The sequence below is a fragment of the Sinocyclocheilus rhinocerous genome, unplaced genomic scaffold, assembly GCF_001515625.1.
Source record: "Sinocyclocheilus rhinocerous isolate Xijiao unplaced genomic scaffold, SAMN03320098_v1.1 scaffold857, whole genome shotgun sequence".
NCBI lineage: Eukaryota > Metazoa > Chordata > Actinopteri > Cypriniformes > Cyprinidae > Sinocyclocheilus > Sinocyclocheilus rhinocerous.
The window spans coordinates 597036-611728 of record NW_015632715.1 but is presented as its reverse complement, the minus strand read 5'-3'; the positions used below and the strand labels follow the sequence as shown (position 1 = coordinate 611728).

Here is a 14693-nt window from a genome sequence, read left to right as displayed (position 1 = left end):
AAGGAGGGGGCTTTGTAGAAAACGAAGCGTTTGAGAGAGGCGGGGCATAGAGGACCTACAATAATGTACAGTATTTGAAAAATAATGTGTTTTTTGAACATTAAAGCATGTCAACATATTCTGTTACACCAAATACACAAAATAATGATCTTTAAAAAAGCATCATATGACCCCTTTAACAGACTGCTTGATATTTGATACCGGCTAAGATGAAGCCTGCAGGCTCTCCCTGTTGTGAAGCTCATGCTTGCCAGTCAATGTTCCGCTAATTATCTGTTTATCACACCTCACGTATTCTGTTCTCCACAGGTTTACAAAAGCAAAACAGAAGCAGCAAAGAAGGAGTACCTGAAAGCTCTCGCAGTGTACCGCGCTAGCCTTGTGTCAAAGGTGAAGATGATTTCTGTTAAAACGGCTCCTTTCAGACCACCGCCCACTGTTTTCTTCATTTCTTTTTCACCATTCATCATGTTTTCTATTATATTTCTATTTACCTATATCCGAATAATAGTTTAGCTCACATTCAGGCTCGATAGCTTTCACCTTGAGTCCTTAACCACTTTTAAAAGAAAAGACCTTCTACAACACCGTAAACTTTTCAGTGAAAGCACCAAATATAGAACTGACAGCTGAAAGCCAATTGAAAACAGGAGTTCTTCTATAACTACGAGCAGTGTTTATTTCATTGTGCATTAAAAAACCAGCTGGAAAGGATTTTAAAATATGATTTTTCGTAAACCGAATTCTCTTGCATACTTAAACGTGACTGTGAATGTGTTTGTTCCATCACACTAGAGGTGTAAAAATAAAATACAATACAGCTAATGAATTAGAATGAGATATTCTTATGATTCATCATGCCTCATTAACTCACTGTATAAGCCAAGCTGTTGGGAACATTTGCATATTTGTTGCTTCTTATAAAAAATTAAGATCATTTTACAGACAGTTTAGCGGTACTGTGTGTTAAAGTCTAAGTAACTCAAGTACTAGAGATTCATGCTACATTTATGACACCAACATCACATTTCTCTCGATTCAGCGGTTGAGTAGATTTATTAAGCTTCTTCTCAGAAAGTCTGAAGTACAGTAAAGTTTGTTATTTTCAGTGTGCAAGACTTATTTCAGATCTTTTTCTAGGCTAATAAATAATATAAATTCCCCTCTTGGCAAGTTCTTTAGATCACGGAATTGTAAGACAGCAGCAATTTTCTCTGAACAGCTTTTCTGTCGAGTCAGTCACCAGATCAGCACTAAAAAAGAAGAGGGCACTAAATAAGAAAGAATCTGTTGAGTACTAGAATTCATTTGACCACTCTCTATTTCTGTCTCAGGCTGCCGCAGAGTCAGCGGAGGCCCAGACGATCCGCTCGGTGCAGCAGACTCTTGCCTCTACCAGCCTGTCCCCAGCACTAGTGCTGCCTTCCCCTCTATCCCAGCACCCCTCGATGTCTGCCGCAACACAGGCGCTCCAGCAGGCCCTGCCTCGAGCCATCGCCCCAAAACCTCTGCAAATGCGTGTCGGCAGCAGCCAGATTGTCACCTCAGTCACGGTAGCTCATCAGAACATGACGCCCGGCGGCGTTCAGTCGCAGCTGCTGGGGCAGATGGGAGCGGGTGGTCCGCAGTCGGACATGTCACCGCAGTTGAGTCCGCCGATGCAGCCACAGCACGCTTCCATGCAGCAGCAGATGCAACAGCAGCAGATGCAGCAGCACTTGCAGCACCATCAAATGCAGCAGCAGCAAATGCACCACCAGCAGATTCAGCAGCAAATGCAGCAGCAGCATTTCCAGCATCACCTGCAGCAGCAGCTTCAGCAGCACCACATGCAGCAGCAGCACCACCAACAGATGCAGCAGCAAATGCAAATGCAGCAGATGCAGCAGATGCAGCAGCATCTCCCGCAGTCGCAGTGTTCGCCTGTGCAGCACTCGCCCGGCACGCCACACTCGGTCTCTCTCGGCAGCCCGCCGCCCCCTCCTGCGTCCCAGCCTCACCCCTCGCAGGTACAGGCTCACGCGCAGGTCCTGTCGCAAGTGAGCATCTACTGAACCAAAAGACCTCGGACCCGCAGTCGCGACTCCACGAGAAAGCCAGAAGGAAGTTGTTATTGAAAAGCATCATTACAAGGTTGCTTTTTTTAAGTTGCACTTAAGAAGTGTGTAAGAAATATGAATGTTTTACAAAGAACTGTCCTTTGTTCTAGATGGATATAAGATATGTGTTAAAAGGACAAAGCGTCTTAGCTGGATTTTTTTGTCTATAAGATAGGCTGAGCTACCGGGAGGTCTGTTGATAGACTTGTGTGCCCGGTAGTCATTTGTATGTATATTTAGTTCATTTGGTTTTTCTCTCTCTTTCTCTCTGTTGTGGAGTTTAAACTCTGTCAGAGCATGATGGCGTGGGAAGAACATTCAGAGATGATCACAGAAACACCTGACAGTTTTATTTAACAGCTTTATTTATGAGGTTGGATTCGCTTTCACCACCAGACAAAATAGAAGACCGGATTTCTGTGGACGGGGAATTTATAAAGAAGGCACTGTTTCGCAAAAGAAATGAACTGAACTGCTACTAAACTGGTCATCAGAGACATGCTGAATGGCTCTTGCACTGTCTGGCCAGTGTATCGTCAAGTCTACCCTCTCTTCTTCCCTTTTCCATCATCCTTCTTGGCGTTCCCACGGATGAAACTGTTTAACAGTCACTGTTGGGATGCTCTCAATCAAATCATCCTGCTTTTAGAACCAAGTGATGTTTGACACATCTTGTGCCGTGTTATCAAACAGGCAGTCTCCATTGAATTTTCAAAAGATGTAAAACCCTTGGCATTTTGCTGGACTATTTGGCAAGCTTCCATAGATCATTTCAGTCCTCATGTCTCCAAACACCTTCTGTAACCTGCTGTATGTGTTCTTAGGAAAGAAGAGAACGTTTTTGGAGTTCTTCCTCTGGCCAAAACCCTCAAAAGTGCATTCACTCCAACATGTGTAGTAACAGCACTCCAAAAAAACCTTCATCTCTGTAATTATCTTTACCTCAGAAGTTTTATTGAATAAGTTATGTTTAGTTTTTTTTTCTTCTTTTGTGTAATGAAAACGTATTTTATGGGGGCAAAAAAGCTAAATTACTGAATTTAGGCTGTTGGTTTACTGATTGGGGTATTTTTATTTCATAATACCCCACATTTCTCAACAAGGGCCGTTAAATGAGTCTTATCAGATGTTTTTTTTTTTATCATAGAAAGGACATGGAAGTATTTTGTGCCAGCTGTAAAAGAATCAGTGGTAAGATAAAAGATAATGAAGTTGTACATTTTTCATACCTCTTGTTGTAAAGTTTTAATATGTGCGGCTTTAAATGCAGACGTTGGCAAGCTGAACTGTCACCTGCTTTATCTCATAGTGCTCTTTTCTACTTTTTTTTTATGAGTTACAGTAGCAGCAAATCATTTGTTTGTATTTTTGCTTACATTTCAAAATTATTTGCTTTTAAAAACCTGACAGTAAAACAAATACAGTTCATGTCAGTTGGAAACTCCACCCGTTTTTAAACGTCGTAAATGTCATCAAGTTTTATTTTTGCCATCCAAAAAACACATTAAAAAGAAGCATTCCATCATCATCAACATGATACTAGCCATAATGTTGTATTATATTTATCTGTGTCTCTCTGTTTGCAATTAAAATAATCAAAAATATTTATTTCAAGGAACTGATTCATTTCAAAGATGATATTAGCCATACTTTTGTATAAAATATTTCCTCAATGTGTCCTTGTTAGTTATGAAAGATTTAAAATAAAGACATCAGTACTTAAAATATTCTGTTTATTTTGGATATACAGTTGTATTTGTTTTTTCAACTCAAACAGATATTTGGTTATATTTATTTCTGCAAATATGTTGTGCATTTTCTATTTGTTTTCCTTTATGTCTGTTCACACCGATCTCCTTTTCCATGGTGTTTCACATTTTAAAAAAATGACCCCTGAGCCCCCAGACACAAATATTTGTGGGGGAAGGTAGGATTTGCAGAAGGCTAATTATCATAAATGCACAATAAGCACATGAGGACAGTGGAACGCCTTATCTTACACGCTACACCAGACAGAGACACCCGAACGCAACAGAAGGGAAGGAATGTGTGCCTGCGCATATCTTGTTCCACATTAATAGAATTCTCAATCTGTATTTTGTACCCAATTAGTTAATTTTGAGAATGCTTGTGCAGTTTGCATTAAAGAGGCTGCAGTGATTGGCTCTCGAGTCGGGTTTTGTGTCTCAGAGAAGCCCACACTCTCACTCTTTGATTAATTGCAGCATCTGTTCTGTCAGAGGGTGTAGTGGAGAGGTCTGCAGGAAAAGCGTCTTAAAGCGCCTATGATGAAATGAAAATTAAAAACAGCGAGTACCCCGCATGCCCTGAATTTCAATGGCAAGAAGTGGGGAGAGAGAAGGAGGGAGAGAGCGAAGATTGCTAAGCATAGAATGTAAGAGTGGTGTCCATGGCGACCAAACACATCCTTTAAAAACAGCCGGTAATGAGGGGCCGGGAAATAGCGCTTATTATTCCAAACAGTCTCATGGAGGGCAGCATCAATAATGCATGCAGTACCTTGTTATTTGGTAAATCTTGTTATCCGCATGGTCTCAGTGAGGATAAATATCTCACAACAAGGGTTGGAACTCTGACACACCCCAGTGATGAATAAATAAATAAATAAAGGTTTGCCGATATTTTCAAAACTGATTATATGTCCTAAAAACAGCCAATGATGTCGGCACACGAGCGATTGTGAATTAAATCATGTGCCGTTTCAGGGACATAATAAAACCTCATTTAAATATATATATATATCCTAAATCCTTCCATACAATGCTATTTAAATGCTTGAAAAGAATAGTTTACCTAAAAATTTAAATTCTGTCATCATTTACACACACGTATGTCGTTCCAAACCTGAATGACTTGCTTTCTTAATATATATTATATATATATATATTTTTTTTTTCTTCTTTTTTTAAGAATATTTTAGCTCTTTTTGTCCATATAAGAATATGCATAATATAGCCTTTTCTATTTTCCACAAAAGAAAGAAAGCTATACAGGTTTGGAATTACATGATGGTGAGTAATTAATCACAGAATTTATATATAAAATATTTATATTTAATAATTTATATAATAAATATATATCTTAAAGTAATATGTTCCCATAAATTCTTCAAAGCAAACATAAATTCCGCCTCGACTATAATTACCCTCCAGTATTCATATGATGTCTATCTATAGAATCTAGTTCAAACCACAGTCACATGATCGGACAGTTTTATTGCATATAACCTAATATTCCACTGCTATTCATCACTCTTAGTGTGTGTGTGTGTGTGTGCGCACATGCATTTTAATTTAGTCTGTGTTAAAGGCACAGAGGAAAAGGTCATATGCATTGTGCATGTCCCATTTTTGTAATATCAATCAATGATTGATTAGTGTCTTTCATTACCCTGCTGTCTACACAGATTCAGTGAGAACAGTGTGACAAAAGGTCTGTGTCCTGAGGCTGAGAGTGTGACCTGAGTAGCTTGTGGTCTCTTTGACTAGTTGAGTGAAAAGAAATGACCATACTTTCTATTTTTATATCATATTTAACATAGATTATACTGTACTTTCTACCAAGACAAAGCTGTAAGCCTGCTGTTGTGAAAATACTTCATTTTTGTAGTTAGCAATCAAGAATTTCTACCTCATTGAATCTGGTCAATCTTATGAAAAAAAAAATAATAATAATTTGTGATAGATAATTTAAGGTAATCATTGATACAATTTCTTAGTTTCTGATAAAGTAATCACTGATAAAGCAGCTACATGAGTCATGACAGATGGAGAGTTTCTGGCTGTGGACATTGTTTGTGTAGCTTAGCAACAATAACCAAATAGGGTAGAACTTGAATAGGGCAAAGGTCATCTCTAGCCACAGAACATCAGTAACACTGTCCAGTAGGCCATGCCGTTTGCCCTCCATTAACAAAACTAACCCCTTCCCACCCAGCTCCCAAAGAACACATGCAACCTTTGACCTGACTTCAGACACCTGGCCTTGCAGTGAGTGAAGAGTTTCACTGACTAGCTTTGGGCAAGATCCTGTTGATCCCTGGCAGCTTTTTTTTAAATAATGTTGACCGCTCAGTCAGAAAGAGAAAACTTTCTTTAGGTGCTGCTGACCTGCTGGTGCTGCTGAGAACATTTGTATGAAAGATTCCCCAGACTGAATGATAGGCTAACAGCTAGGTCTGAGGCGAAGTAAAGAACTTGACTTTCAATTGTTTGTCTTTTCTTTTTTTTATTTACTTTTCTTTCTTTTGATTAATTTATATTTTGTTTTAATTTTAGTAATGTTATGCTACATCACACAGAGCACCAAGGCAACACGTCTCAATTTTTTTGTTTGTTTTTCATCTAATATTTATGTTTAATTTTAGTTGATGTAAACTGTTCATTTATTTATTATTTTTTTTAGTCTTTCTAAAGAAAAAAGCTTCTTTTCACAAAATGTTTTTAGTGTTGTTTTCACAATTAGTACTAGTTTCTATAGTTGATTGCCTTGATAATGAGATGAACATGATATGTTTACTCAGTACAGTTACCACCAGCCTTTGCTTTTCAACACCACTGTATCAAAGCAATGCTTCATCCCGATTCCTCCCAAGTACAGATGAAATGGGTTTCTAGATGTTCCCAGCAGCCCTCTCAGCTCTGGCAGAAATAGCAGAACTGCACTAAATTGAAGTTTAAATTCCCAGAAAGTAGTTTTCGCTAAAGCAGGATACTTGTACGCACCTATTAATGTCAAGTGAGATTATTCTGTGAAGCTAAATTTCACGCTTCCACTAGAATGATGAATACAATGAAGCCCTCAATATTTTAACTTCAGCAAGTTCATTTTATAAAATGTCTTACATATTATGAACTTTCTGGAGTTAAGTGAGCATCATTTCAAATTATATTCATTGTTCTCCACAGCTAAAATCATTTTAATGTGCTGTCTTTGAATATACATAGGTTACGTTTGCAGTACGGCACTCCAAAAGATTTTCTTTTTCTCAGTCAGCTCATACATATTCCATAGACTGAGCCACTTCTTATTGGTTAGATGAATAAAAAGACTGCATTTTCTATTTATTTTTAATTGCTACAACGAAAATAGCATGGCCAAAGTCAAGAAATGCTGTGAGATGTTCACAAACTACTTTATTCCCCCAGTTTTCAGCTCTTGACTGCTCTCAAAGTCCAACTCTGCGAGAGTTAAAGGTCATCAAACAAACAATCCTGCTTCAAAATCACTGGGGTGAACAAGCCCAGAAATACGACTCTGTTTCACCTTGCAGGCAGTAAAAAGCCAGCAGTTCTCAACACAGTCTTTCCAGGAAATCTCCAAACATAGTTTATTGTACAGTCAGTGTTTCTGAGGCCAACACAAACAATGTGATTTGGTTTTCAGAACAGTTTGCACATAACTGGAATTTTTCTGCACTAATGTTAATGTTACATTTATTTAATGACCAGGTAGAGATTCATTTTAAAATTGCACTGTGAGCTGGCATTAATTGAGGAACATTTGCTTTGTTGTGACAGAAAACTAAACTTTGTAGCTGACAGATGTTTCAAGGAGAGAGAAAGAGAGAGAGAGAATTCATTCCATCTCCTTCGGTTGCGGAATATAAAAGCATATATTGTTTCCCCTGAGTTACCTCTTCCCAATTCCTCTTCAGTATTCTATGGACTTTGTGTTCTTCTGAGAAACCTGACTCTCTGAAATTGCTTTTTATTGTGACTTACTTAGGCTGTTAATGTAAGCTATTACTGAGCTCACATGTTACTATAGCAACAAAGCTGATAATGTGTACTGGGAGACCAAAGTGATAGATTACATGTGCATGCTATGTCATGTCCAATAACTCAAACTTACTATACGGCACATTATTCCAGTGGTCTGAGAGAAATCAATATATGTGGACACAACCCAACAAGCCATGTTCCATCTCTCTCTCTCTCTCTACATCAGTCTCTCTGTGTGTCTAATTCTGCACGACAGTAAGGAAGCTGTAGCAGATCAGGCCATGTATCTATGATGTCTGTGTGGAGCTACAAGAGGCAGGTGCTGTACAGACACCATTCAGAGACTCTATTCAGCTCCTCTCCTCCGTTTCTCCATTCATGCAGGGCAAAACGCCATCTGCTCCTGTTGTGCCTGGAACTCTCACAGCTGACCAAAAAAAAATCCACCCCAACAGCTGTTGCCAAACAAAAGCCAAACAATGAGGGCAGAGAAAGGTTACGCACAAGTAAGCGAGAGAGAGAGAGAGAGAGAGAGAGAGGGTGAGAGGGAGGGAAGGGTGAACGCATTGCTCTGATGAAAGGGGAGTCAGAAACAAATCTTTTACAGATTATGAGGAGGAATGCTCTTTTCAATGGGTGCAGTAGAAACAGTTAAATGTGAGATGGTAAATCTTGCCTCTTGTCTCTATGAACTTGGTGAACTCCATTACGACTGTCAAATAGAGAAAGAGGAAACAGTATTCATGGCTAGTCTTTTGAAGGCCCCGATGAGTCAGACTGATGACAACAAGAGTTGAGAAAATGAGTTGAGAGTTCATGTTACACAGCATTTCAAAATATTAACTAGTTAGGATGGCTAAACATAGAAATGCTTGTAAAATCACCATTTTACATTTTGTATTTTATTTATTTATTTATTTTGCATATTTGGCCATCATAAATATTCAGTAATGTGCTGTAGCTGATGTGAAGAATACTATCTGCATCATAGGTGGATATGAAATTGTAAGGAATGTGATGATTCCACAACCCTACAGAAGATAAGTGGTATATGGATTTTAATAATAATAAGAAAAATAATAAAACAAAATAATAACAATACTTATTATTTTTAATTATTCATCTAGTTTTTTTTTTTTTGGTGAGGGCTCAGGACCATAAAATGTTCGATAAAATGTTCGAATCTAATGATAGGATGTCCTACCTGCCTGTCAACCTATATGTTTGCATACCGCAGCCAATAGAGAGAGCTTGGGGCGTGGCTACTGTAGCAGCTGACTGAGCCAGAGGGTGTTGTTTAGCCGAAGTGGGAAGATTAGGCACTTTAATTCCGTCACAGAAGTGCAAGCCAAAATTCGAAGACTTGCCAAAATCCTCAGAGACAGACAAGGGTAAACATTGGCAGCGTTTTTACAAGATGGAGAAATTTGATGAAATGTTTGGGTTTCAATCGAGAAGACGAACTCGCTGAGCTTCTTCTCGACAGGGTAAGCTATACACTTCAAGTTAAAAGTATTCCTAATATGTTAGACCTTTTATTGAAAATAGTCTAACATTACTTTTACCTGTTGAGACATGGCTTCACTTTTATAGACCCGTAAGAGCTTAGGGAAGGCGTGAAGCGCGAAAAGGACGTTTGCAAAGATTGTTTGAAAACATGCATTATTTTTGTATTTCCGCTAGGTGACACTATAGTAGCGCAGAGACTGCCTAGCGTACCTTTAATGCACGCTGGAGACCCAGTGACGTAAGTAATATTTAATCTTTACGTTTTACAAAAGCATATAGAGATCTAAGTAGAAACAGTCATTAAATTAAGGAGAGCTTTGGACTACTTGCAAGTCCATTATGCAGTCTGCTTACTTTTTTTGCAGTTTATTAGACAAAAAGGGACACACAAAAAACAATATTAATGCATTTTGATTCCCCCCCCAAGGCTATTATGCACTACATTCAAGAATAAAGTAGTGTTGTTGAAAATGTTTTTGAAACGACGTTGCTTGTCACGTGGTAGGCATTAATTTACATGACAATTGGAATATAACTTCAGGTCTGTTTTGATAAGTATTAACTATTTGCAATAGAAATTTAATATGTTCTTAAAATAATCAAAAAGGGAAAATAAGAGAGAGAGAGAGAGAGAGAGAGAGAGAGATGTAAATAAAGGAATGATGCTCTATCTGCCAAAGGTTATACTCTTCTGCTTCTATATACCGCCCTACCACAATTTCTGATTGCCCCCCCAGTCCAGCGAGCCTAGTACCGGGCCTGCTCTTCTGCTTCTATATACCTATGAGGCAAATACTCAGAATCCTACTTCACAAATCCAGCCAATGATGAATTCACTAGTGAAGTTATTTGGTTTGGTCAGAGTGTAAACTGAATTCCACATGAAGGTGTAGACAGCAAGACAGCATGAAGACACATCAACTTAATCCTAATCCTCTTTCATAACAGTATGGAATTTCGTGGAAAGAATATGTATTTATGTAAATTAGATTCTTTTGAACCTGATGTGAAATATTGTCAACAAAATATGTGAAATTGTATGGGGTTCAATAATATGTGTACATAATTATAAAACAAGACCTCCAAATGTCACCTTTATTACATCGGATGCAGCTGATTTGTCACAAATAGTTTCAAATAAGATGAAATGATGTTAAAATCAGCAAACACTAAACAATACAGCATTTACCATCTGTCCTTCAGACAATCTCTGCATTCATTCTGCAGTAGACTGCACCACAATACGATTCGTGCATTATAAATGAGTTTTAATCGAAATCAGTTCTCTATTGTTTTTCAATGCTTCGACCACCCCAGTGATGTGATCATGTGAGTGTGTGAATGTGTGTTTATGTATGTCGCCCCGGCTCTGAGTCTGGCTTATTATGTTCATGGTTCCATTCAATTTGTCATGTGTATGACTGTGTTGATGAGGCTGCGGAGGTGCTGGGGCTATTTATCACACAGCTCCTAATGCACTAATTCTGTGTTCATGATCTTCAGAGGGTTCATCCATCAACATAAGGTTGACAGAACCCCACCCCCACCCCTTGTCCCTAACCCCGCCTCCCCCAAAAGCCGTCTGTAAACATATGGGCCTCATTTTTTCATCAGTGTCCTAAATTTCACACAATCACTCCATCTTATGAATCCAAACAAGCTGGATAGGACGTTTGATACATGGCATAAAAACATGCACCAGACTATACAGACTAAATGCCATTAGTTATTAAATGAATGGTTCCCTAACCCTGCCTCCCCAAAAGCCGTCTGTAAACATATGGGCCTCATTTTTTCATCAGTGTCCTAAATTTCACACAATCACTCCATCTTATGAATCCAAACAAGCTGGATTGGATGTTTGATAAATGCCATAAAAACATGTACCAGACTATACAGACTAAATGCCTTTAGTTACAAAATGAATGATTTCTTTAAATGATTGATGAATATATACAGAAAAGCACTGAAAACTAAACAGACACAAGCCAAATAAAGCTAAGAAACATACATTCTTGGCTTGTGGCTTTTCTGTATGTGTGTGTCTGTGTGTGTTTGTACATGTGTGTACACACACAGAGAAGCCGCAAGCCAAGGGCACAACAAAAATACAGTGTGTGTATATTTGTTGCATATATATAGAAAAGACAAATCTAAATCTAGTGACCTCATTTATTTGTTTGACTGAATTAATGTGCGTTAAACATCCAAGCAGGGCTTAGTAAATAACATTGTTTTATGGGTATGGATAATGTTTTTGATAATACTGATCCCGTATATGTGAATGGTTCCATCTCCTCTCCTATTATAGACCAGCTGTGTTAATTGCCGCTATGAACAATAATGAGGTCTGAGCAATCAAAACACAATTAGAACAGAGTTTGTAATTAATAAAGGATGCTGATAATGATGGTATTAAACATTACTTAGTCATTCAATTCTGTTGCTTGTGAGCAAGTGTGTTCTTCAGGATATGAGAGGTGAGAAAAATGATCCAGGCAGCAGAAATGAAATGGCAGCGCTCTCTGTGATTTTCTCTCCAGCAGTAGAAAATGAAAACAGAGAGGCTGGCTGTGGAGAAAGGTCAGAACACATGTAGTGGAGATGTCTTTTGAGAACGCTCTACCACAGATGGCTTGTACTTAATGATGAGGCGGACCAGGAAGCATGAGAAGATTTTGATTAGACTTTTGCTTCAAATGAAAAGTGTAAAAGGAACAGATCCATGTAACAAAACACACTAACTGAAATCTGTTTTATTTTACCTAGTTTTAAACTAATCAAAAACTTGTTTAGTGCGATATAAATGCACAAAAAGATGACTCTAAAAAGTGTATATTGTGAAATCATGTTACAATTTAAAAGGACTCTTTTCTATTTGAATAGAATTTCTATTTGAATTAGAATTTTTTTCCTGCCGTCCTTTTCTGCAGTCCTGCAGTACATGATCCTTCAGAAATCATTCTAACAAGATGATTCGCTGCTCAATAAACATTTCTTATTATTGGGGATTGTTTGATGAATAGAAAGTGTGTGTATGTTGTCTTTGAGGACAATAAAAGGTTTCTGTAAAGAGCTCCTGACCACAGCATGATTCACAGTTTCACAATCTGACCCGGCTCTCATCTCTCTGTGATTGACTGGGCTCTCTGAGACACTGGTTCTCAATTCTCAATTCCAGTCCTGGGGACCCCCTGCTCTGCACATTTTGCATGTCTCCCTTATTTAACATGCTTGATTCAGATCATCAGCTCGTTAGGAGAGAGCTCCATGAAATTAACTGAGGCCACATCCACACAAAGCCAGAGCTTTCCCTATCCGATTTTTTCTCTTCATTCTAAAAAAAAAATCCGTAAACACAGCTTCATCTCAAGAAATATTTGCGTACACACGAAACCACTGAAACCGACTCGAAACGATGTAGTATACATGCCAGACCAGTATGTGGTGCTGTAATTCTGCCACAGAGATACACTAAAAACGGAGAAGAAGACTTGGAGTATGCGCATAAACCTTGCGCGCTGTATACAAATATTTTTAGTAATTTTTTTTTTTCTTTAGTAAAGATAATAGGCTCAGTAGCTTCTGCAGCACGAACACTAGCATGTAGTCCGCCATTGTTCTTGTTGTTGCTGTTACGTGACGTATAGCGGTGTCTGACTAGGGCTGAGACATGGGGTGATGACATCATCGTTTCACAAAATATATAGATTGGCTGTACACACGAAAACGCAAGGGTGTTGTTTTCAGATTTATCCACTCTGGGACCCAGTTTCTGTCTCCCAAAATGTTGTATCCGTCTGAACGAAACGCCGTTACGATACAAAATGTTTACGTATACAGCTGAACGCGTCTCCATGTGGATGGGCTCTGAGTGTGTCAGATAAGAAAGACATACAAAATGTGCAGAGCAGTGGGTCCCCAGGACTGGAATTGAGAGACACATTTCCTGTCGGGGTTGTGTTGTGTGTTTCTGGGTCAGTGGCCTGTTTTTTTGGGGGGGATGAGGATCTTTTGCAGAGGACCAGAGTCTTAATACAATAGAGACTCTTCAACAGCTGCCCTGTTCTCAGCCTGCCAAATGAAGTGACCAAGCCCTGATTAACTTCTCCCTTTTGTTCTCTGGCTCTGCCATCTTCTCCCCCCCCCCTCACTGGATTGGCAAACTCAAATCATTAGGCTTCATTGGAAGTGATGTACGGTTGGCTTTTGTTTGAGCAGTGCTGTTGTCATATCTTGTAATTCATTAGACACAGCAGAGTGCACAAACACAACAGGGACTTCACTGAATCAACCTTACATGCATGTTGATTATGTAATATTGAGAGTGCATGATGATGATGGTGGTGTACTGATTAGTGTTGATAAACAGCATCTGTTTAGCTCAAACCTGCAGAATAACCTTTCATTTCTTTTAAATAAGGTTTTTCTGCACATCAGTGGAGAGGGACTATCTTCTGTGTGCCGGAACGTCATGGTTTATTTTCATCAGATTAAATGATTCTGATGTTGAATCGCATTTTTTGCAGCCTGCATAAAAGAAAAAAAAAATCTTAAAATGTAATCTTCCAGGAATATTTATAGTCAAGGCTGCAACATTCGATGGAAAAAGTTAAAGGAATACCAGTCACCTCTATTAATTTTGTTTGTGTCACCCTGTGCCACATTGGAGTCTTTTGAATTCAGTCATATATGACATACTGTAGTTTACAATACAGTGTTTTAAGGATTTTTTTTTTAGTTAGTTATTTTTTTAAATGTTGTAAACATTTTGCTCTGTGGGGATGTATCAAATGCTTTGCCTTCGAGCAAGAGAGAAACTGGGAGATATAATGGGATAAATAATGTTATCCTGACAGTATAAATCAGCTCCAAAGTAAGGTAAACATTTGTGTAGCTGTCACATTTAATAAAGTGCCCTGGCATTTCAAGCAGCTTTGAAGAGTTGTTCGGCGTAATAAATAATATATCTGGCCTTGGACTTCAAGACCTCGTATGGAAGTGAACAGTAAATATTAAGAGGAATTTTTAGTTTCGAGTGCTGACTAGTCATATCAGATTTAAAAACTAAACCTGCAAGGGTCGACTGTGTTCCCAGACATACAGCCCAATTCTTCTCCATACTATAAAAAACGAAATTGCCTTGACAAAATACACAGTCTGTACTTCATACCATGTCAAAAAATGTGATCTAAGTTGGCATGGCAACAAATCTCCAGGGAAGGAAAAGGTCATAGTGGCTATAAATTCATTGCTTTGGTTAGAACGAGGTGGTTTCCTATTATCATCTCCATTCTGCAGTAGCTTTATTCTCTCTCTCTCTCTCACTTTCTCTCACTTT

At 38.5% G+C, this 14693-nt stretch overlaps 1 protein-coding gene and 2 long non-coding RNA genes across 3 annotated transcripts in view; 2 read left to right on the top strand and 1 right to left on the bottom strand.

Moving 5' to 3' along the window:
* Window positions 1-3638, top strand: part of LOC107742773 (TOX high mobility group box family member 3-like) — a 65545-nt gene extending 61907 nt beyond the window's left edge. The window contains exons 6-7 of the mRNA XM_016555814.1: window positions 310-390; window positions 1335-3638. Coding sequence (XP_016411300.1) covers window positions 310-390; window positions 1335-2054 — 801 coding nt within the window. The 3' untranslated portion in view covers window positions 2055-3638. The remainder of the gene's footprint in view (window positions 1-309; window positions 391-1334) is intronic.
* Window positions 3639-9127: 5489 nt separating this feature from the next.
* Window positions 9128-14693, top strand: part of LOC107742775 (uncharacterized) — a 124173-nt gene continuing 118607 nt past the window's right edge. The window contains exons 1-2 of the long non-coding RNA XR_001640339.1: window positions 9128-9330; window positions 9527-9590. This is a non-coding gene — a long non-coding RNA (uncharacterized LOC107742775). The remainder of the gene's footprint in view (window positions 9331-9526; window positions 9591-14693) is intronic.
* The window catches only part of LOC107742776 (uncharacterized), an 18331-nt gene continuing 13692 nt past the window's right edge, over window positions 10055-14693 (bottom strand). Inside the window, exon 3 of the long non-coding RNA XR_001640340.1 lies at window positions 10055-10111. This is a non-coding gene — a long non-coding RNA (uncharacterized LOC107742776). The remainder of the gene's footprint in view (window positions 10112-14693) is intronic.